General features: G+C 37.5%; 1 protein-coding gene across 4 annotated transcripts in view; it reads right to left on the bottom strand.

Moving 5' to 3' along the window:
• The window catches only part of CNTN5 (contactin 5), a 1679852-nt gene that overhangs the window by 610001 nt on the left and 1044540 nt on the right, over positions 1-25311 (bottom strand). For all 4 annotated transcript variants that reach the window (XM_027563907.1, XM_027563903.1, XM_027563906.1 and 1 more), the window contains 2 exons: positions 11534-11657; positions 11236-11411 (listed from right to left, as the gene is read on the bottom strand). In XM_027563907.1, the coding sequence (XP_027419708.1) occupies positions 11236-11411; positions 11534-11657 (300 nt within the window). The remainder of the gene's footprint in view (positions 1-11235; positions 11412-11533; positions 11658-25311) is intronic.

Below are 25311 nucleotides of genomic sequence, written 5' to 3'. Positions count from 1 at the left end.
AATTGATGGTTTTGAACTGTGGTGTTGGAGAAGACTCTTGAGAGTCCCTTGGACTGCAAGGAGATCCAACCAGTCCATCCTAAAGGAAATCAGTCCTGAATATTCATTGGAAGGACTTATTCTGAAGCTGAAGCTCCTACACTTTGCCACCTGATGCGAAGAACTGACTCATTTGAAAAGACCTTGATGCTGGGAAAGATTGAAGGCGGGTGGAGAAGGGGACAACAGAGGATGAGATGGTTGGATGGCATCACTGACTCGATGGACATGAGTTTGAGTAAGCTTCAGGAGCTGGTGTTGGACAGGAAAGCCTGGCGTGCAGCACTCCTTGGGGTTGCAAAAAGTAGCAGAAGATAGTGACTGAACTGAACTGACCTGATAGAATTCTCTTGTATTCAAATACCCAGAGTAACTCTCTTTTTCTTTCTGCCTTCTAACCGAAGAGTTAATAATTGAGGACAGTTGACCAGATTTCAACTTTGATTCACTTATGACTTTCCTTTAAGATAAGAGGAAGTATTTTTCATTAAAATTTTTCTATGACATCAGTCAAAGAAGTCATGCTATAGTTTTTCAAGGGGTCGTATAGTCATAGGTACCATATCTAGTATCATTATTTTAAAGGAAAACTTAAAACATATTCTTTGAGTAATGATTTTATAAAAAGTTTTGCTTTGTTTATAGAAGACACAATTACAAACTAATATTAATTTATTAAAACTAGATAGTTTTGTAACTAGTAAAATCATCCATGCCAGTGTGACTCATCTGGATTAATATTCAAATAATTTAATACATTTGTTAGGAACAAACCTCATAGACTAATGGGATAAAGCTTAATATATACTGTAGAGTTAGCAATTATTCAAATAATTTCATTAGATATTAAATGCTAGTAATGTGACTTTAAAGTCTAAGGTCAATTTCACTTTAGCAGAAAAAATTAAGAAAAAGCTAGAGAAGTAATTTTTCAGTTTTACATGAAAATGAAAGTTTATATGACTTAAGTACGAAGTTTATAAAAATCATATAATCTCTCAGAGTTAAGGAGGTTATTTTAATCAACTGCTTCCAGGAAAACTAATGGAATATTCTGGATGTAAATCATCTTAAATGCCCTGAAAAGCAATATGTTGGAATTTAGATATGAACTATCAATTTACTGGATGGCATATAAAGATATTTTTGAAGCAAGAGACAGCATGAGATTTTATTCTTGATTCATTTTATGTTTGACTTGCTGTTATGAGTTATTTCTAAAAATCCAAACTTTGGAGAGACTGTTATGAGCCTAAGATTTCTGAAGGATGTTTGAGAAGTGTGCAGTGTCACATTATCAATTCAAAATTCTCATCAGCATGGTAATAAGCTAATAGAGCGACAAAGTTTTATATGGTGTATTCTTGCTTGTCAGTGAAGAAAAATCACTGTACTAGGTGAGGAAATTATACTCATGATGAACATAAGCTACAGGAACAAAATATACTTTGTCAAAAATAATTTTATTGATAACCAGAAACAATCATCACTAGCAATAATACTCCAAGTTTGTGTTTATTTATGTCTTTCTTTCTGAACTTTCTGATATCAATTCATAGACATGACTTCTCCATCTCATTAATTTTTACTATACCCTTATGAGATATATATTTATTAATGCTAAAGTACATTATTAACATTAACTAAGCTGAGCCATGTTTATAAATAAATATTCATTTAGGGAGTACTTAATTTCTACTCACAGATAGACAGTTAGACATGTGAGGGGTGGGTTAAAAGGAACAACAGCTGCTCAAATTCATTAGCAGCTCAAATCAAAACTTAAAAAAAAAAGATTTATAAATGAATGAAGTGAATAGCTTCATGATTAAATTCTAGTTACATTTTAAAAATTGGTTTGGTTTTATGTCAAGCTAATTAAACTTCCTATTGAGTTGATGCAGAGATGTTAAAATCTCTACATAAAGCGTCAAATGAGAAATTTCTATGAGAATTAAATGTCAACACAAAAAAATAATTTCTTCTCTTAAGGTACTTGGGGGTAATTAGAATCCTTTAAATGTTTCTATTTTTCCTTTTTCTCTGACTACTGGAAGTCCCAAGGAAATATTTATGTCATGACCACAATAATTATGAGACCTATGGCTTATACTATCTTGACCTCTTGTGATGAAATCTATTTTTCCTGTATTTACTAATTTACATATTTATCTTTTATGGTGCATGATTTCATATAGCAAGTCAAATAAATCACATTTGGGATGATGTTGAGATTACTATATTAGCAAAATAAAATAATTGCTGTATTAATATGTACTTGTTGATTCATGAGTGACATGAATAGGAACAAAACCGAAAAGAAACTAAATTTGTTTTACACTTACAATTAATTTTTCCACATATTAGATATACTTTTTAATCATTGCTACATCTATAGTAAAGGTGTCAATACTCATTTCATTATCATCAGCCCTCCAAAAGCCAAGACCTATGAAGATATTTTCAGCTTTTGATAATACCCACATTCATTTTTGTCCTATCTCAAGATTATTTAGAAAATGTAGCTTTCAAGGACCTAACTATAGACTAAGAAATTTTTAAAATTAAGAGAAAAAGGTATATTAAAAGAGAAAATATAAGAAAAAATTACATGTTAACATAATTACTATAAATCCTCAAATTCTAGATCTAGAAGGAGACCAAATTTTCCCTAAATTCTCGAATTACCGTAAGGAAAATCAAACAAGAGACATTATCTAATTTAAACAATGAGAATAAATGCAGGATGATTATATTCTTATTTCTATCTTGATATTTATTTTTGTTAAACACATTGGTATTGGTATATTGATTATGAAATTATTTTGATGAAGGAAACATATAAAGATTTTTGAGAGATTATAATATAATTATACTTTGAGAGGTGAATTTAAAATCAAAATTAGTATGTCATAAAGCAAATACAATATATATTTATATTAGGAAAAGACAGAATTATCAGAGTTAAATAAGAGGTTGCAGCTGTAAAATGCATTTATATTTAACACTGTAATGAAACATATGTTGGTTATTAGAATGAAATGAATTGACATATTTTAAAACATTTAGAACATTGTCTGCCACAGAAATAAGCATCCATTAAATATAATTATTTATACAAACTTGAGAACTTAAAAAAGATTTTGGTTTTATAAGTCTTCTTTACTAAACTGATTTAGTGATAATATCATCCTCCTCAGCATCAGAACTTATTTGGATCAATTTGATACTCACCTCTAACATCTAGATTTTAGTCTATATAAATAACATGCATTACGGTCAATGTAAAGTAGATGAATATATACTTGGGGAATAGTCACAAGATCAAGATGTTATTGGAGGAAAGCTAAAATATTTTAAAATATATTTCTGGTTAATAAGAGGAAAAGAAGCTAATATTAAAGGACTTCCATTAGTCAAAATGTGACAACTGATAAATGTATGCTACTAAGTCACTTCAGTCGTGTTCGACTCTGTGCGACCCCATAGACAGCAGCCCACCAGGCTCCCCATCCCTGGGATTCTCTAAGCAAGAAGACTAGAGTGGGTTGCCATTTCCTTCTCCAACGCATGCAAGTGAAAAGTGAAAGTGAAGTCGCTCAGTTGTGTCCGACTCTTTGCGATCCCATGGACTGTAGCCCACCAAGCTCTTCTGTCCATGGGATTTTCCAGGCAAGAGTACTGGAGTGGGTGGCCAGATATATGTATATGAATAAGCTAACTCTGCAAAATCTTATTTAATATGATGTATATGTGTACATGTTATTTAATATGATGTATGTGAGTAAGGAGCCCCTGGGTGGCTCAGACAGTAAAGGGTCTGCCTGCAGTGCAGGAGACCTGGGTTCGATCCCTGTGTTGGGAAGATCCCCTGGAGAAGGTAATGGCTACCCACTCCAGTATTCTTGCCTGGAGAAACCCATGGACAGAGGAGCCTGACAGGCTACAGTCCATGGGGTTGTAAAGAGTCGGACGCGATTGAACAACTTCACTTTCACTTCACTTTCATATATGTATATAATGTACATAATTTTCATGCAAAAGGAAGATAATTCTAATAGGATATGATTAATGGGATTTTAACATATGAATAGTTAGAATATTTGAACACATATCAATTTATAAAATATAGATTTGTTCATTTTTCTATGAATATAATTAGGGGAGACACATTTAATGTTTATTTAACATTGTCCAATTAAATCTTACAATCACATTATTTTAGTCAGTCAGTTCAGTCATTCAGGCGTGTCCAATTCTTGGTGACCCCATGGACTGCAGCAAGCCATGCTTCCCTGGTCATAGCTTTTCTTTCATGGAGCAAGCATCCTTTAATTTCATGGCTGCAGTCACCATCTGTAGTGATTTTGGGCCCCCCCAAAATAAAGGCTGTCACTGTTTCCATTGTTTCCCCATCAACTTGAATGAAGTGATGGGACCAGATGCCATGATCATCACTTTTTGAATGTTGAACTTTAAGCCAGCTTTGCATTCTCTTCTTTTACTTTCATCAAGAGGCTCTTTATTTCTTCTTCACTTTCTGCCATAAGGGTGGTGTCTTCTGGATATCTGAGGCTATTGATATTTCTCCTGGTTATCTTGACTCCAGCTTGTGCTTCATCTAGCCCGGCATTTCATACAATATACTCTGTATAGAAGTTTAAAAAGCAGGGTGACAATACACAGCCTTGACATACTCCCTTCCCAATTTTTACCACTCTGCTGTTCCATGTCCAGTTCTAACTGCTGTTTCTTGACCTGCATACAGATTTCTCAAAAGACAAGTAAGGTGGTCTGATATTCCCATGTCTTTAAGAATTTTTCACAATGTATTATGATCCACACAAAGACTTTGGCATAGTCAATAAAGCAGAAAGTAGATTTTTTTTTTTTCTGGAATTCTCTTGCTTTTCCGATGATCCAACGGATGTTGGCAATCTGATCTCTGGTTCTTCTACCTTTTCTAAACCCAGCTTGAACATCTGGAAGTTCTCAGTTCACATACTGTTGAAATCAAGTTTGCAGGATTTTGAGCATTACTTTGCTAGATTGTGAGATGAGTACAATTGCGCAGTACTTTGAACATTCTTTGGCATTGCCTTTCTTTGGGATTGGAATGAAAACTGACCTTTCCCGGTCCTGTGGCCACACCTGATTTTTCCAAAATTGCTAGCATATTGCATGCAGCACTTTCACAGCATCATCATTTAGGATTTGAAATAGTTAAGCTGGAATTCCATCACCTCCACTAGCTGTTCATAGTAATGCTTCCTAAGGCTCACTTGACTTCATACTCCAGGATGTCTAGCTCTAGGTGAGTGACCACATCATCATGGTTATATGGGTCATGAAGATGTTTCCTGTATAGTTCTGTGTATCCCTGCCACCTCTTCTTAATATTTTCTGCTTCTGTTAGGTCCATACCATTTCTGTCCTTTATTGTGTCCATACCATTTCTGTCCTTTATTGTGTCCATCTTTGCATGAAATGTTCCTTTGGTATCTCTAATTTTCTTGAAGAGATCTCTAGTCTTTCCCATTCTATTGTTTTCCCTCTATTTCCTTGCATTGTTCACTTAGGAAGGCTTTCTTATCTCTCCTTTCTAGTCTTTAGAACTCTGCATTCAAATGAGTATATCTTTCCTTTTCTCCTTTGCCTTTTGCATCTCTTCTATTCTCAGCTATTTGTAAGTCCTCCTCAGACAACTATTTTGCCTTTTCATTTCTTTATCTTGGGGATGGTTTTGATCACTGCCTCCTGTACAATGTCATGAACCTCCATCCATAGTTCTTCAGGCACACTGTCCATCAGATTTAATCCATTGAATATATCTGTCACTTCCACTGTATAATTGTAAGGGATTTGATTTAGGTCACACTTGAATGGTCTAGTGGTTTTTCCTATTTTCTTCAATTTAAGTCTGAATTTTGCAATATGGAGTTCATGATCTGAGCCACAGTCAGCTACTGGTCTTCTTTTTGCTGAATGTATAGAGCTTATCCATCTTCAACTGCAAAGAATATAATCAATCTGATTTCAGTAATGACAACCTGGTGATGTCCATGTGTAGAGTCTTGTGTTGTTGGTAGAGGATGTTTGCTATGACCAGTGCATTTTATTGGCAAAACTCCATTAGCCTTTGCCCTGCTTCATTTTGTACTCCAAGGCCAAGTTTCCTGTTACTCCAAGTATCTTGACTTCCTACTTTTGCCTTCCAGTCTTCTATGATGAAATGACAATTTTTTTTTTTTTGGTGTTTGTTATTTTAGTCACATATATCATATTTCAAAAGGTGAAAACATATGCAAAAGCTGTATTTAAACTATTATTTATATAACAAAAATAATGTTTAAATTATAAAAGAGTCCAAGAGTCAACAGTCTCACTTTGAAAGGAACAACCAAAATTCAACTGGTTGGTAACTCAGAAACTACCCTGGATTGGGTAATATGATCCTCTTTTCTATGTGACTTTAGAACATCACAATTGTACTACACAAGTAGAAAACCATAGTTGATAAAATAATTGTGTAGTACATAATTAAATTAAGGTATAAAGATCAAGGCTTTTATACCTTAAATTTATACCAACTACAATTAAATCTTTGTAAACCGAGTTTGTATGTTTGTAATCATTTTGATAATTTGTAATTTTGTCGTATTAAATGACATTTAAAACATCTAACAGATTTGTGTTCGATTTAAATATTTAATTTAATTAAATGGTTTTAATAATTATCTAAATTTCATAATATATGTTTTGAAATATTAGTTGTATAATAATACATATTTCATTTTTTAATAAATAGTAGATGATGATATGAAGAATTAATATCAGCTCCAAAATGTGTACAAAGTAATCAGAGTTCCTCTAGTCACTAAAGTTCTTAAGCCCTAAAGGACATTAAGCATTCTGTCAACAACAGAAGGTGAACTCATCTCTATCTATGAGGCTGGTCATAGAAAATCATGATGCAAAGGGAATTTGACACTAAATTTTTAATTTTGCTTTACATTTGTATCCGCTCTCTTCTTTAAGCAGTCCCATTTTATTCTCTGTGACATCCTACCTCATTTCCTCTCCTTAATCATAAAACTATTTGGACTATTAGAATCCCATCACACCCATGTTCACACCCAGGTATCAATTCAGTTCAGTCGCTCAGTCGTGTCTGACTCTTTGTGATCCCATGGACTGCAGTACGCCCGGCTTCTCTGTCCATCACCAACACCTGGAACTTACTCAAACTCATGTCCATTGAGTTAGTAATGCCATCCAACCATCTCATCCTCTGTTGTTCCCTTCTCCTGCCTTCAATCTTTCCCAGCATCAGGGTCTTTTCAAATGAGCCAGCTTTTTGCTTCACGTGGCCAAAGTACTGGAGTTTCAGCTTCAGCATCAGTCCTTCCAGTGAATATTCAGGACTGATTTCCTTTAGGATGGATTGGTTGGATTTCCTTGCAGTCCAAGGGACTCTCAAGAGTCTTCTCCAACACCTCTGTTCAAAAGCATCAATTCTTCGGGGCTCAGCTTTTTTTATAGTCCATTTCTCACATCCATACATGACTACTGGAAAAACCATAGCTTTGACTAGATGAACCTTTGTCAGCAAAATGATGTCTCTGCTTTTTAATACTCTGTCGAGGTTGGTCATAGCTTTTCTTCCAAGGAGCAAGTGTCTTTTATTTCATGGCTCATTCACCATGTGCAGTGATTTGGGAGCCCCCCCAAAATAAAGTCTCTCACTGCTTCCATTGTTTCCCCATCTATCTGCCATGAATGATGGGACTGGATGCCATGATCTTAGGTTTTTGACTATTGACTTTTAAGCTAGTATACTAGTACTCTGTATATACACCCAGGTATACTAGACACCCATGTATACTAGACACCAATGTATGCTGCTGCTGCTAAGTCGCTTCAGTCGTGTCCAACTCTGTGCAACCCCATAGATGGCAGCCCACCAGGCTCCCCCGTCCCTGGGATTCTCCAGGAAAGAACACTGGAGTGGGTTGCCATTTCCTTTTCCAATGCAGGAAAGTGAAAAGTGAAAGTGAAGTCGCTCAGTCTTATTCGACTCTTAGCGACCCCATGGACTGCAGCCTACCAAGCTCCTCTGTCCATGGGAATTTCCAGGCCAGAGTACCAGAGTGGGTTGCCATTGTCTGCTCTGGACACCAATGTATACTAGACAGCAAATTGAATCTTTGTTCTATCTTCTCTATTACCTGTATTTGCATTTTCCCCCAAAGATATCCTGGCCAAAAGATAGAACAAAGCCTAAAAAGACTTGATTTTTATACTATCAACAGAGACATAACAGAATCAAGATGGGGAGCAATTTTGAAGCAATATGTAAGTGACTGACTGCTTCAACCAGGCATATTATGGGTTCTTTTGGAGAATGAAATGGCAACCCACTCCAGTGTTCTTGCCTGGAGAATCTCAGGGACCAGAGAGCCTGGTGGGCTGCCATCTATGGGGTCGCACAGAGTCGGACACAACTGAAGCAACTTAGCAACAGCAGCAGCAGCATGCATATGTATAGCCTCCAAAACACAACAGCAAGTCAGGTGGGACAGGGATAGTGAGAGCAGAGTAACAAGACACTACTAATGATTGCATATATTACCCGTATGTTTAAGTTATTAATAAAAATAAAGCAAGTATTGTTGTAAATTAAGCTCAGGACAGCTTGATGCTGAGTAGGTAAGATAGGTAAGTGGGCAGGTAGAAGGTAGAGAAAGCTTTCCTTGCGTAGTCTTAAACTGTAAATGCTGGTGCTAACTTATGCACTCTACATGGGGTGGAGTATTTGATAGAAGTGGCTGGGTTTTTTTTTAATATCTTAGAAAAGTACAGTCAAATAGACACCTAGAATCTTCCAGCAAATAGACTTCTGCTCTGAATAATGTAGAAAACATTGCATATTTTGCATCACTGCTGATTTAGGAGAAAAAGAGGCGACTGAGAATTGGTATACTTGTGTCATATAATATAAACCAAAGAAAAAGTTATAAGCCACTGATATTAGTACATGTTTCCTGGATTTGCTGCACCTGTCTTGAAAAGACTGCACTATTGAACACTGTTTCCCAATCTATTTGCCATGAAGTGATGGGACTAGATGCCATGATCTTAGTTTTCTGAATGTTCAGCTTGAAGCCAACTTTTTCACTCTCCTCTTTCACTTTCATCAAGAATCTCTTCACTTTCTGCCATAAGGGTAGTGTCATCTGCATATCTGAGGTTATTGATATTTCTACTGGCAATCTTGATTCCAGCTTGTGTTTCTTCCAGCCCAGCATTTCTTATGTACTCTGCATATAAGTTAAATAAGCAGGGTGACAATATACAGCCTTGACATACTCCTTTTCCTATTTGCTTCATGGCAAATAGTTGGGGAAACAATGGAAACAGTGACAGACTTTATTTTCTTGGACTCCAGAATCATGGCAGATGTGACTGCAACCTTGAAATAAAGGACACTTGCTCCTTGCAAGTAAAGCTCTGGAAAGCCTAGACAGCATATTAAAAAGCAGAGACATTACTTTGCCAACAAAAGTCTGTCTAGTCAAAGCTATGATTTTTCCAGTAGTCATATATGGATGTGAGAGTTGGACCATAAATAAAGCTGAGTGCAGAAGAACTGATGCTTTTGAACTGTGGTGTTGGAGAAGACTCTTGAGAGTCCCTTGGACTGCAAGGAGATCCAACCAGTCCATCCTAAAAAATCAGTCCTGAATATTCATTGGAAAGACTGATCCTGAAGCTGAAACTCCAATACTTTGGCCACCTGATGCAAAGAGCTGACTCATTTGTAAAGACCCTGATGCTGGGAAAGATTGAAGGCAGGAAAAGAAGGGGACAACAGAGAATGAGATGGTTGGATGCATCACTGACTCAATGGACATGGGCTTGAGCAAGCGCCGGGTGTTGGTGATGGACAGGGAGGCCTGGTGTGCTGCAGTCCATGGGATCACAAAGAGTAGGACCTGACTGAGCGACTGAACAACAAAAAGGATACTTTTAAATCTACATATTGAGAAATATTAGATTTCTGTGATGCACTGCGTAATATTTAAAAAAACAAAAGGAGTATAGTTAGTCTACTATATTGGTATATTTGGTGTATACAGTCTGAACTCTTTAGCCAATTCTACTTTAAAAGATAATGTTTTGATTTTTCTAGTACCTAGCTCAATTTTCTCCAAACTGGATCCATTATCACTTTTTCCTTCCCTTTTCTCCTTCACATTCCTTTAACAGGGTGTCTGGGTTCTGGGTTAATTAGACATAATATGTGAAGAAGATTACAAAGAGAAAAATCAATTATTTCATTCTTCAGGGTGCAGTTCTAACTTAAAAATCATTTTGTGATGAATTACATAGCCATTATAGTTACATTTGAATTATTAACACAAAGATCCCTGGCCCTCCTGTCTATTTCTCAGTGATTATAATCCTCAAGAATTTAAATTCAATTAGGATTACTCACTAAAAAATGGTACAAAAGTTTTTTTCACCCAGTAATCTATCCTCAAGTTTGTGTAAGACTCATAATATGTAAAATAATTTCAAGAGTTTCAAGAAATCTATACATTTAGTAAATTAGATATATGATATATTTTAGAAAATATATATAGTATAGATATATGAATGAATACATGAGGTACCTTTTTTCTGATTAAATAAGAAATTGGGACACTTGGAAGGGAAGTTATAGTCAGAGTCTGAAATGGCACTTCAGAGTTATTTCTTTGGTTTTTTGACTAGAAGGAGAATTTTTAGAATATGCTGTCTTATGTCCAGAAGAATCTATAGCCAATAGTGACTATAATAGGCAGTAGAAGAATAATATCAAGTAAGTAAATATTTTAAAAGCAGATAGAACTAATTAAAAACCTATTTCTTACTAGATTTCAAAAGATATTTGAATTCTAAAACTTAATCTGCTTTTATGAACTGAATTTTTAGCCTCCCAAACTACTGTTTATGTGAAGAGGGCACATATTTCAGGGAATTTAAAAATATGTCAGGAAGAAACACGTTGTTTGCATAGTTCTAAGCATGACTAATTTATACTATTATTTTAAAATTTGAAATCATAAGCTCTTGCCTAAATAAACTTCAAAGCTATATATATACACACACACACTATACATGTATAAGTGGAAAGAGCAATATTTTACTCACAGGCAAACTGAAGAACGACTTCTCTACTAAGAATACTTCCAAATGTGTTGGCTGCCAAACACTGATAATGACCAGAATCCTTTGCTTCACTTGGATTGCTTATAATAAAGGCCCCATCTATCAAACTGTAGCGATAATCACTTTCCAAATCTATTTCTGTTCCATTTCGAAGCCATCTTAGGGAAAAATCAGAAGACAAATGTAAAAATTACTTAAGACATAATACTCCCTGGGTGTATCAGAATCTCACTGAAAGGAATTTTTAAGAAAAGAAAAATGATTAATAGTGAATTTCTACCTGTAATTGGGAATTGGGTTGCCACGAGCTTCACAATTCAGTGCTACTTTCTTTTCATCAGAATCAGTCGGGAAAATTATATCATCTGGTTCTTGCATAAACACTGGTCCATAATCCACACTTTCTGTAAGGACCAAAAAGACACACTTTAAAATATCTTGAAATAGCAAAACATTTTTTTCTCCATTATGTCCCTACTCAAAATTCTTGCTCTTTCCTCATGCTGAACAGGCTTATTACCAAAGAAAGGTATAGCTGGAAAATTATATTGTTTTAGTAAATTTCAGAGACCTAAATAGATGTTTTTCTCTGCTTGACCAAGACGGTTTTTAAAAAATATGATACATGAAATGTAAAGACACACATCTCAAGCATAGGTGTTGTACATTTAAAAATATATCTTTAAATTCACCAAAAGCAGAGCTAAGGAAATAGTAAATAAAAATATTAGTTTTTAAAAAACTGAAATTGTAGAAGTCTTAGAATGTTGAAAATAATATATGATAAAATCATGAACTAATACTTTGCTACTACTTGGGTACTATAGATATGAAAATGTGGGTTCTCATGCATTTTTCACATATTCCTTTCTTCACTTATTCAATCAAGCACTGCTGCTGCTGCTAAGTCACTTCAGTCGTGTCTGACTCTGTGCAACCCCATAGATGGCAGCCCACCAGGCTCCCCCGTCCCTGGGATTCTCCAGGCAAGAACACTGGAGTGCGTTGCCATTTCCTTCTCCAATGCATGAAAGTGAAAAGTGAAAGTGAAGTCGCTCAGTCATGTCTGACTCTTAGCGACCCCATGGACTGCAGCCCACCAGGCTCCTCCATCTATGGGATTTTCCAGGCAAGAGTACTGGAGTGGGTTGCCATTGCCTTCTACTAGATCTCAAAGCACTTTAAATACCTCTCATATGAAGCCTTTAAGACTTTACGAAACATCAAACAACAATTACTATAAAGGTAACATTTTCTGTTTGAGAAAGTATCAGAACATTTCAATCTTTAAAACTACAGCTGATAATTTTCTTAGACATCTTGTAATCAGTAAATATTATCTTTAATATCTTTAATAGATAACATATTTGGCATTTGATTCAGTAAAAATTAAACTTCTCTTGAATTTTGAAAAACATCATGTTTTTCTGTTTATAACTGGACATCACTACTAATAAAACATACATTTACGTAAAATTGACTAAATCACTGCAAATAAAACTAATTTTAAGTTACAAACCTTCACACTTTTTAGTCAAGGATATTTATCTTACTTTAGTATGACTTTCAAGCACCCCGGTTTAATTTCAGAGAATCTAAAGTTATGGCTTGTGAAGTATTTAATGACAGCTGGTTTGATGCGAGCAACTCCTCCCTGGCTGTGGTTTCCTCTCCCCGTTATCACAGAGAGATAGGGCTTACCACCATTCTGCTTAAATTCTTCGGTTTTCTGCTGTAAAACTGTCGTCAAATAATCTATAGCCTCATCCACGTGCAGCCCATGGAGGTCTAGAACATTCTGCGGCAGTAGGGAGGCATTGATTTTCTTAACTATCTCCACAGCAGCAAGGTGATTAGCTTCTTTCAACTTTTCCTCATGGAGACTACCCTGCTGGGCATAAAATGTGGCAACGTTTTTCTTCCCCATCTGATAAGTTTCTTTTGCCTTGCTGTAGCATTCCATCCTCTTCTGTTGGTGCAGGAAAGCCTCTGCCTTGTAGTCATCATTCTCTGGGTACTCAAAGTGCTGGAAAGATGGTTCACTTGGTATATCTTCAGTCTCTTTCCATTTCTTTGCCTTTTTCTCCTTAGACTTCTGTGCAGTATGAGAAGTGATATTCTCATTTTGGTGCACAAATTCTTGCGCTACCACTGTTTTTACAGGGTCTCCTTGAAGAACACAATTTAGAAATTGTACTGTGTGTTCTAATGAATAGTTGTGGTCCTTGAAAATGTCCACCAGGAGATTTTGGTTAATGGCTGCAAATATCTTAAAGAGTTGCTTCTCCTTTTAGCTTAGTGGCACAATCTTTCTCAAACATAAGCGTCTCTCTTTTCAAATCATGCTTTTCCTGTAAGGCAATTTCTTCTGACATTATTTCTCTGAGTGATACTTTTTTAGTTTGAGTGTTCCAATGATCCAGTAAGGGTAGCATTTCAGGTGCTGCTAAAGTCCTCAGTAATTTTTCGCCTGTTCTCTGAGATGACTTTTGTTCTGAATTATCAAGACCAACATGCCCAACCAGGGAAGGATCTTGCGTTAACTTGACATAAGCTACCTCTTCTTGTCTTTGTTGCTCCATTACAGATTCTTTCCATTTCTCATGAATCACTTTAGCCAGATTCAGATCTATATGAATCACACAATCCTCAACTGTTAGGGACCCTGAGTCAATACCAACAGGGCCAAATAATTCATTGAGCTGAAAAGCCAGTTCAGGAGGCAATGCCAATTCAAGACAGTCTATGGTCAGAGATTTGGTTGTCACTGGAGTGGGATTCAGTGTCTCAGCTTTATCTTCTCCAGTAACTCCAGCTGACAAAGCACTCCCTGCCATTAGAATTGTCTCCATTTCCTGTTCCTCTTCAATCATAAATTCTTCTGTGTTTGGAAATTTCACATAGTCTTCTGGAAGATTTTCATTTTTATTTTATATGCATAGTTATATGCATACCTAGTCTCAAAAGCATTCTGAAATGTGAAATCAGGAAAAAGTAAAGCTTTTTCTTTTTTTACTAATCATAAATTTGATTACATGATAACCTTAGATTAATATTTTCAACATTGGCACAAAAGACGTTTGGGGATATTCTTTGTTGTGAGGATTTTCTGGCCTCTACCCTCAAGATTCCAGCAGCACACCTCCCCAAAATGCAAGAATAAAAAAATGTCTGCAGACCTCATTAGATGTCTCATGGGGTCAAAATAACCCTTGTTTAAAGCCACTGTCTTGGAAAATATGAAGAGCAAAGATTTTAGGAAGAACATTTTTCCAATGTCTGTGTTAAACAGGTGGGGTATTTACATTCTCTGTGGATAACCACAAGAAAATATCAGGAAACAATTCAAGAATGAATAATCTCGAAAAATAAAGACTTAGCAAATTATTACTGAAAAGATGTACACCTCCATATTTAGAATAATGAGTTTAGAGTAAATCAATTTGCTTTCTTGAAAAGTACTCTACAGCCATTCACTTTTGGACAAAAATAAACATGGTATTCCAATCATCCTTCTGATACAAATTGAATACTTACAATGGCCAATACCAACAAATATTTTCTTTGAGTTCTCCTGGAAAACCTAACTGAGGTTCTTTTCCCTAATGTATTAAAAAAAAAATTACATGAGAGTAACTAAAATGTGTTATTCTATATGAAATTCTACTGTTGTTTTACTTTAAAAAAGGAAAACAAACAAGACATTTGATAAATAAATAACTAGAGGAAATTATTGTCAAAATATCATGTTGCATGTTATTGTATCATAATGATCTTCTTAAAATTTGGAAAAGCACATGAAACCTCAAAATCTCAATTATTATTAAACTACATAATCAAATCATGAAAAGGAATACTTTATTCTGGACTTTACACATTAAAATATAATCTTGTAAATTGACATTATAAATATCTATGATATATAAGAATAAATTTTAATAAATATATTTTATACTTTTATACATTTTTTAAAATTCTTGAGCTTTAGAGTCAGACACTTGAATTCAAATTTTAAAACCATCTTGAGCCAACTACTTTTATACTTTGCTGCTTCATTTACTAATTGTAGATAATAATGTCTCCTTTCAATATTATTATGGAGATATATCAATATTTGTAAATACTTAGTATGTCACAGTTCAGTTCAGTTCAGTCACTCAGGCGTGTCCGACTCTTTGTGACCCCATGAATCACAGCACGCCAGGCCTCCCTGTCCATCACCAACTCCTGGAGTTCACCCAAACTCATATCATCGAGTCAGTGATGCCATCCAGCCATCTTATCCTCTGTTGTCCCCTTCTCCTCCTGCCCCCAATCCCTCCCAGAATCAGGGTCTTTTCCAATGAGTCAACTCTTCGCATGAGGTGGCCAAAGTATTGGAGTTTCAGCTTCAGCATCAGTTCTTCCAATGAACACTCAGGACTGATTTCCTTTAGGATGGACTGGTTGGATCTCCTTGCAGTCCAAGGGACTCTCAAGTGTCTTCTCCAACACCACAGTTCAAAAGCATCAATTCTTCGGCGCTCAGCCTTCTTCACAGTCCAACTCTCACATCCATACATGACCACAGGAAAAACCATAGCCTTGACTAGATGGACCTTTGTTGGCAAAGTAATGTCTCTGCTTTTCAATATGCTATCTAGGTTGGTCATAACTTTCCTTCCAAGGAGTAAGCATCTTTTAATTTTATGGCTACAAGTACTCAACAAATTATAATTAATAAGAGTAATAACTAAAACTTACTTGTGTCATAATTACTATATGCCAGACATTATACTGAATAATTTATATGCAATATATCATGTAACACTCATAACAATGTGACTAGAACTAATTTCCACATTTTATTTTTTCATAGAGCAGTAATTTTTCATTTTTCTTTGTAAAAGTAGTATCCTTTATTTTTAATTAACTTTTATTGAAGTATAGATGATTAACAATGCATTAAATTCAGGTTTAGAGCAAAGTTAATCAGTTTTATATATATTCACACTTTTTTAGATTCTTTCCCATATAGGACGTTAAAGAGTATTGAGTAGAGTTCGTGTGCTATACAGTATGTTTTTATTAGTTATCTATTTAATTTCCCCATTTTATAGAAGACAAAACTGAGGCTAAAATCAATTAAGCAAATTTGTATAGCAAATAAATTATGAATTTGGGGCATAAATTCAGGGTTGTTGGAATACAGAACCTGATTATCACTATCACTATTGTTACTACCACTATTACTATTATTTATAATAGCTATTATTATTATATTTAAATAGCATTCACAAAGCACTCTTGTATATTTCTATTTAGTTATCTGAGCTGAGTTTCATAATTATTTGTAATTAAAAGTTGAAAACACTGAGCTTCTGAGAGAAGACTTCTTCAAAATTAGCACATTGTGAATGGTTGATTTAATTAATATTCTTTGATTCCAAATCTTAGACTCTGAAAACTGTCAAAACAAGACAAGGGAAATAAAGGCTTTCCAGACTGGAGAAAAGCAGAACGCTAAGATTTGCTAAATTATACACTGAAAAGTTAAAGGACTAGTCTGAAAAACACATATTCTATTATGAGAGCCCATACTCTGTTAGAAACATCTGTTCATTGTCACTTCTGAAAGCATTTTAGTGACTCAGTGAGCCCTCTCTCTCCCTCTCTCTTTCTGCTGTTCCTCTTTCTCTTGTTTTTCTCTTAGAAATAAAGTTCATCGTAAAGGGTGGAAAAGCCTGTATCTATGGTGAGTTTCCCAGTCCCTAGCAAAAGGGTGATCAAAGATGCTTCTATTTCTGAAGGAATTAGCTTTTAAAGTTCCATACCAACAAGGTATAATTATAAGTAAACTCAGACAAACTATTCTGAGGGCTTCCCTGGTGACTCAGTGGTAAAGAATCCTCCTGCAATGTAGGAGTGGACAGCGGAATCTGGTGGGCTTTTCTCCACATCCTCTCCAGCGTTTGTTGCTTGTAGATTTTTTGATGATAGTCATTCTGACAGGTGTGAGATGGTAGTTCCTTGGCTTTGATTTGAACTTCTCTAATATAATTAACAATTTAGAGATTTTTTTTTTCATGTGCCTGTTAGCCATCTGAATGTCTTCTTTGGAAAAAATGTCTATTCGGGTCTCCTTTTTATAGCCCAGAATTTCACTTGGTAAACAAAGGATAGTACACCCACAAGGCATTTTGGCCGGCTGACCCTGAAGGAGAGGCTTCAACCTGTCTTGACTCCCTCCTTTTACACTTTTTGTCTCCTCCCCCTGAGCCTGCCCTATGCGGATTAGGGCTAGCACACATCATCAGTCAGGAAGGGGGTGTGTTTTCTTCACCTGAGGTTCCCACTCCAGGTCAGAGGATTTTCCCTTTGTCCCCTTTTCATGGGCTTTTCCCCTTTCTTTGTCTTTTAGCTGCCACCAGTTTGGACTCCTTTTTCTATTATAATTACCTAACATTCTCCCCTTAAGAGATGGGAGGCCCAATTCAATAGGAATAGGGGCATTGAGGTCTCTCTGCCTACTTCCTGCTGAGCTGAGACATTGAAGGGCATGGGGCCTTGGTCTCTTGCTAGTCTCAAGCCTCAGAGTCCTTATAGACCTGTCTGTCTAAGGGTGAGTGAGTTTCCTTGGCTAAGGCAAACCAAGAGAGAAAGACCATAGCCCAGAGTTAACTCAAGAGTTATCCCAAGAAAGCTTATCCCCAAAAACTTAACTTTGGGGGTATTCATTAGAACGGTGCTTATTGATGGTTCTGAATAGGTATTGGAGAGCTCCCAGGAGGTCACAGGTGTATTGAGTGTCCTCTTCTGTTTTCTTCCATGTGAAGTGGAGTTCAGCCTTTGTGGACCCATCTTTCCAAACCTTAATTAAGACTTGAATCCCTGGGGCATATAGTGGTGGCCCTTCAGAATCTTTTGGGTCCTGGTTGACATCTCATAAACATATTTTTTCTTGGAATTGCCCAATAACCATGGTGTAAGACCATGGCATAAGACCAGAGGGTCTGAGTCTCTGGATCCAGGAAGAGGTCATTGACATAAAAAAAAAAGGTCTCCCATATAGTGTCTCAGAAGGGCTAAGATCAATCTGTTCCTTAGGGGCAACATGGGTGCAGAGGGGAGCTATTGGTAAAGCCTCCTTTAATCTGAGAAAGGTCTCCTGAATTATCTTTTTTATCACTTATTTTAAGAATTGGTTGGCTCTCTCTACTTTTCCTGAAGACTGAGACCTCCGGGCACAATGGAGGTAATAGGTAATGCCCAATGTCTTAGAGGGGCTTCCCCGGGGGTTTGAGGGTAGAGCGTCTGCCTGCCGTGTGGGATCCCTGTGTTTGAATCCCAGGTTGGGAAGATCCCCTGGAGAAGGAAACAGCAAGCCACTCCAGTGGAAAATTCCATGGACAGAGGAGCCTGCTAAGCTACCGTCCATGGAATTGCAGAGTCACACACGACTGAGCAACTTCACTTCACAATGCCTTAGAGAGCCCTTGAGTGGTTTTAAAAGTAACTGATGTTCTATTGTCTTTTTGTAGTGACCTAGGCAGGCCAAATCTTGGAATGATTTCATGGAGCTGCTTTTTCACCACCTCCTCAGGCTTCTCAGTCTCAGTGGGAAAGCCTTCAATCCATCCTGTAAAGGTATCTATCATGACTATTATGTACTGATATCCTTGAGAAACTGGCATCTGGGTAAAGCCCATCTTCCAGTCCTTTCCTGGGTAGGTCCCATGCCATTGAATCGGCTGGGCTAGCTGTTGTCTTTGAGTTCTTTGGGGGTTATTTAATTGGCAATTGAGACACAGGGAGACCACTTGACTTGTAGTCGTTCAGATGCCTGCTCGTCTGAAGGACCTTTCTAGTAATGTTTGGAGGGCCTTGTCCCCTAGATGAGTGGTGGCCTATGAGGAGTTAACCAACTCTCATTGGAGGTTCCTCAGCAGAAAGAGGAGCCCCTCTTTTTGGAAACACCTCACATGATCTTGTTGAAAGCCCTCACTCTTAGCTTTAAGACTCTGCCCTTCAGTATATGAAGGAGTTCCTGGCAAATTAGTCTGCAGCACTAAGGTGGAAACCCCTATTAGGTCACTGTTTTGTAATGCTGTTCTCTTAGCTGCCACTGCCTGGTTCCCTTGAGCCACTTCTGTACTCCATTTTCCAGTCTCCTCTACAGTGGGAGACTGCAACCTCAGCAGGCAGGTGGACTGCCTCCAAGAGCCTAAGGATTTGATCACCATACTTTATTGGGGACCCTCGGGTGGTCAAGTGGCCTCTTTATTTCCAAATAGCAGCATATGCATGTAGCACCTGAAAGCCACACTTGGAGTCAGTGTAAATGGCCACTCTTTTTCCTTTTCCCAGCTCTAAAGCTTGAGTCAGAGCTATGAGCTCAGCCAATTGGACTGAAGTACCTGGAGCTAAAGGTTTAGTCTCTGTGGTCTCAAAATGGAGACTACTTCAGATCCTGCCTCCTTTTTCTAAGACAAAGTTATTTCAATTGGTGTACCCGATTTCCTCAGGATTGGTCAGAGGGTCTGCTGACAATCCCTCTCGGGGTTTTGTCCAATGGTCCAAAGTTTCTAGGCAAGAGTGAAAGGGGAGAGAGTTCTCAGGGGTAGGCATGAGGGTAGCTGGGTTAAGAACCTCAACAAAGGAAATAGTCCTGGATTTTCCATCAGCATTATCTGGTAATGCATGAGGATTATTTGATTGGACATCCATAAATTTCCACTCCCACTTAGGAGTATTTTCACTTGGTGGGTGGTAAAAAATAAATAAATAAATAAAAATAGCAAGAGAGTTTTAAAGCATCTTCTATTAGGGCTACAAGCTTTCAAAAGCAGGGAGGCCAGCCTCAGGAGGTTGGGTTGAGCCTCTTCAATAAGTGAGTTACTGACTGGGGCTCAGGTCCCAACTTTTGCGTTAACACTCTCAAGGCTATTCCTTCTTTTTCATGGATGTATACTCGGAATGCTTTTTCTGGGTCTGCAACCTCAAGGTGGGTGCTTGGGTTAAGGCTTGTTTTAGTGTTGCCTCTGCCTCCTTTTGTGGAGAAGGTAATGACACCCCACTCCAGTACTCTTGCCTGGAAAATCCCATGGACGGAGAAGCCTGGTTGGCTGCAGTCCATTGGGTTGCTAGGAGTTGGACTTGATTGAGCGACTTTCCTTTCACTTTTCACTTTCATGCATTGGAGAAGAAAATGGCAACCCACTCCAGTGTTCTTGTCTGGAGAATCCCAGGGACGGGGGAGCCTGGTGGGCTGCTGTCTATGGGGTCGGACAGAGTCGGACATGACTGAAGTGACTTAGCAACAGCAGCTGCCTCCTTTTGAGGTCCCCACATCAGTGGGATTGGTGAGTATATCTCTTCTCAATAAAGGATTTGGACACTCAGGGATCATCAGAAACTGATGGGAAAATATCTGTACATCCCAGCAACAAAGAAGTGATTGGGTGAATCTTTTTGTAATTGTCTTCCTGTAGCACCCAAAATTGTACATGTTGGGGGGAGATGACTCCAGAGTAGGAGGTCAGGAGAGAGTAGGTAGCCCCAGTGTCAACCAAGAAATTTTTGGACCTACCTGCCACATCCAGTTGCACGTTTGGCTCCAGCCCCATGATGGTTAATTGTTACAAGTGGACTGGCTGGAGTGGGCCACTTCAGTCCTGTTAAACCATTGTGAAGGAAGGCTTGGCACTTGGCCTTGAGACTCTTGGGTCCCGAGGGCAGAGTGCCACCCAATATCCCAGTTGATGGCATATGTAGCAAGCTGTTTTAGGAGGCTTGCCATGGTATGGACACTTTCTGGCCCAATGTCCCACCTATCTACAGATTAGCCATTTGTCTCATGCCTTGTCCTTGAAGTTTGCCACAGGGCTCCCCTAGAGGGTGGCCAGCATCTGGGCATGCCTTGACTCTTTCCTTCTCCCCCTTTCCTGGGGCTTGGCCTTTCTCTCCTGTTATCTGGTATCAAAGGTATTGGTGCCTGCCTGGACCATTTCATCTAAAGAGGAAGCAGAGTCCTGATGCTATAGCTGTTGTAACTTCATCCTTATGTATGATGCAAATTGGGACAGGAATTTGTCCTTTAAAATCACCTGTCCATTGTAAGAGTCTAAATCTAGATTGGAAAACTTTAGTAGGGCCTCTTTTAGCCTTTCCATAAAGGCAGTGAGATTCTCATTGGGTTCCTGAGTTATTGCTGAGACCCAGGCACAGCACCACAGCACCATAACTAATAGGCTTCCTTCTGTTTCCATGGGTGGACTTCCTTAGGGTGAGTCTTCTGAAGCTTATCCTAGCCAGTACTGTTGCAATCTGAGAGCTGGGCATCCCTGGGTCAGGCCGTAGATACCCAGGGATTTGGAGGCAGGTCAACCTCCTGGAGATTGAATCTTCAGGCAAGTCGAGACGGGGCAGCCTCCTGGGAATTGGGTCCCTGGGTGGCTTGAGGCAGGTTGAACCACTCTAGGTAATAACAGAATAAATGATAAAGGAGTGGGTAGATGTTCAATACAGTGGAATGGAGATTTGATCCGGAGGTATACTCACAGCTTTAGGAGAAGAGTAGTAAGAGTTTGGGCCCAAATGGCCCGCAGGCTAACTCCCAAAGTGGCAAACATTGTCCCTGGAAGTCCAATTGCCCTCAAAGGGATTCCACCAACAGGAGGACTTTTAGCAGGCATTGTGTGTCTGCTGCCCACCCTAGCAGGTGCACTAAGAAGTGCTGTTGTTGCACATGTCTTAGGAAACATGGGAGATGAAGACCTGAATCTCTTGAGGGTACTAAACAGTTTTTCCCTCCCAAAGGCCAGCCATTTTCTGATTGTCCCACCAGAAAGTTGCAGAGGCAACACTGTGGGCCCAAACAAGGCTCATGCAAAGAGCACAACTTCTGGAAATAGAAAAGCTAATAACCCTCCCAATACTTTGCAGAGAGTGGCATAGATGAAGGGAAGAGCTGGAGGACAAGAGGAGAAGGCAGTGAGAAAAATGTGCTGAGGAATCCCCTTACTATTATTATCCCCTTATTATTCCTGAGGAATAACCTTCCAGGAAAGTGGCTAAACGCTTGTCACGTGCCCACACAGCTTTCATTCCCCTGATCTTCGGCACAAGGGGGACTAAGGACAAAAGAACCCTCATCCACTGGGCAATGGCTTCTGGGTACAATGGATGGTGGAACCTTCAGGACATGCCAGGGAGTAGCTCCTGACAGAATCCCTCAATTACATCCACAGCCACTTGCCTGTTCACAGCGGGTATGAGCAGACACAAAGGAGAGATTGTAAAGGAATTAAGATTTTGTTAGCCATATGTGCCTTCCAGCCAGAGGCGAGGACCTCCTACCTTAACCAGAGGTCTTCTGGAATCTGAGACTGTGCTACATGAGCTTTCTGCCACCTTAGTTTTTGCTGTGCCAGGTTCCACCGCAGTCAATCCCTTCACTTCTGCTGCGCTGGGTTTCTGTTGCGCTCAGCTTTCACTGAGTGAACTTTCACCATATTGGGCTTCAGCTCTGATGGGCTTCCGGCTCACTGGGCCCAGCTGAGGTGGCTACAGTCAGGCTACATCTGGGTCATGGCACCAGATATGTCGGGAGAGGGTGTAGTATCCTCAGTCCAGTCTCACCACAAGGAAGAGTTGAAAAGGCAAACCAGTGTTACACCTTAGTTGCAACTCAGAATTTTATTTGGGAAACAAAGGATAGTACACCCTCAAGGCATGAGGGCGGGCCAACACTGAAGGAGAGGCCTATATAGGTCTTCTTCCCACTTTTTAATTACATTGGCTTTTTTTTTATACTGATTTGTATGAACTGCTTACATATGTTGGATATGAATCCCTTACTGGTTATGCTATTTGCATATATTTTCTCCTATTCAGTAGGTTGTCTTTTTGTTTTGTCAAAAGATTTCCTTTATTGTGCAAAATCTTTTAGGTTAAATTAGGCCCCATTTGTTTCTTAAATTAGGTCTTACTTGTTTCTTTTTGCTTTTATTTGTTTTGCCTTAGGAGACAGATCCAAAATATATTACTAAGACTTATGTCAACAAGTGTTCTGCCTATGTTATCTTCTGGAAGTTTTAAGGTTTCAGGTCCTGCATTTAGGTCTTCAATCTATTTTGAGTTTATTTTTTGTATATGGTGTGAGGAAATGCTCTAGTCTCATTGTTTCACATGTAGCTGTCACTTTCCAAACACCTTTTATTTAAGAGAATATCTTTCCTGCATTGCGTATTCTTGCCTCTTTCTTCATAGATTATAGGTTATAGGTGCATGGGTTTATTTCTGGGCTCTCTGTTTTGTTCCATTGATCTATGTGTCTGTTTTATGTGCCAGCACCATGCTTTTTTGACTACTCTTGCATTGTAATATAGTCTGAAGTATGGGGTCATGAAACTTCCAGCTTTTTGCTTTTTTCTCAAGATTGTTTTGTCAAATAAGAATCTTTTGTAGTTCCATGTAAATTTTAAGATTTTTTCTAGCTCTATGAAAAATGTCATTGGTATCTTATTAGGACTATCATTGTATATGGAGATGTTTTCAACTGCATGGCTATTTTAACAATATTAATTATTCTAATCAAAGAGGTAGAGATATATTTCCATTCATTTGTATAACATTCAACTTCTTTTATTGATGTTTTCTAATTGTCATAAAATAGATTTTTCACCTCCTTGGTTACATTTATTCCCAGATGTTTTATGTATTCATTTATTGATGTGATTCTAAACAGGATTAATTTTTACTTTTTATTTCTGATAGTTCATTATTAACATACAGAAAAGCAAGATTTATGTATTTTAATCTTGTATCCTGCAACTTTACTAAATTCATTTATTAGTTGTAGGTTTTTTTGGTGGAGACTGTAGGGCTTTCTGTATGAAATACTATATCATCTGTAAATAATGACTGTTTTACCTCTCCCTGCCCCATATTTGGATGCATTTTACTTCTTTTCCTTATCTCATTGCTGTGGCTAGGGCTTCCAATACTATGTTACATAGAAGTGGCAACAGTGAGCATCCTTGATTTAGACAAAAACTTTCAATGTTTAACCATGAAATATAATGTTAGCTGTAGGTTTGTCATAAATGACCTTTATTATGTTGATATATATTCCCAGTATACCCAGTTTTATGTCAGTTTTAATCATGAATGGAGATTGTAGACTTTTAATTTTTTTCTGCTTCTATTGAGCTAATTATTTAATTTTAATCCTTCATTTTGTTAATGTGTTGTATCATGTTTGATTTGCAAATGTTGAGTCATCCTTGTGTCCCTGGAATACATATGACTTAATCCATAACTTATGATCCTTTTGTATATTTTTGGATTCAGTTTGCTGATATTTTGTTGGGCATTTTTATATGTATGTTCATCAAAGATATTGGCTTATATTTTTCTTTTTTTTTTAATTATTGTCTGGTCTTGGTATCATGATAGATGCAGCCTCATAGGATGAAATTTGGAGTGTTCCATTTTCTTCCATCTTGGAAACAGATTGAGAAAGATAGGTTTAGTTCTGTATATGTTTAGTAGAGTTCCCATGTAAAACCATCCAATCCTGTAGGTTTGTTTGCTGTCTTTTTTTTAAATTACATTCACAAATTTATTTTCAGTACTAGTGATCAGTCTATTCAAGAAGTCTGTTTTTTCTTGATTCTATCTTGGTGGTTTGTATCTTTCTAAAAATTTGTTCATTTCCTCTAAGTTGTCCAGTTGGTTGACATATAACTATTCACAATATTCTTGTGACTTTTTTTTCTTTTGTAGCTCTGTGATATCAGTTGTTATTATCACCCCTCTTTCATTTCTTATGTTGTTTACTTGGATCAGAAATCTCTTCAGTTGCTATTACTTTATAAAATTTATTTTTATTTTTTATGTTCTATTTGGATGATTTTATTATTTTATCTTCCAGATGACTTATTCTTCTCTGTCCCTTAGTCTGCAACTCATCCCTTCTAGTATTTTTTGTGATTTGTCTATTGAATTATTTATTTTTGATTGGGTCTTTTTTATATTTTCTAGTTCCTTATTAAAATGTTCAATCATGGTCATGAA

This window comes from Bos indicus x Bos taurus, chromosome 15 (genome assembly GCF_003369695.1).
Source record: "Bos indicus x Bos taurus breed Angus x Brahman F1 hybrid chromosome 15, Bos_hybrid_MaternalHap_v2.0, whole genome shotgun sequence".
NCBI classification, from domain to species: domain Eukaryota; kingdom Metazoa; phylum Chordata; class Mammalia; order Artiodactyla; family Bovidae; genus Bos; species Bos indicus x Bos taurus.
The sequence above is the reverse complement of the archived record's forward strand: the minus strand, read 5'-3'. Positions and strand labels throughout refer to the sequence as shown.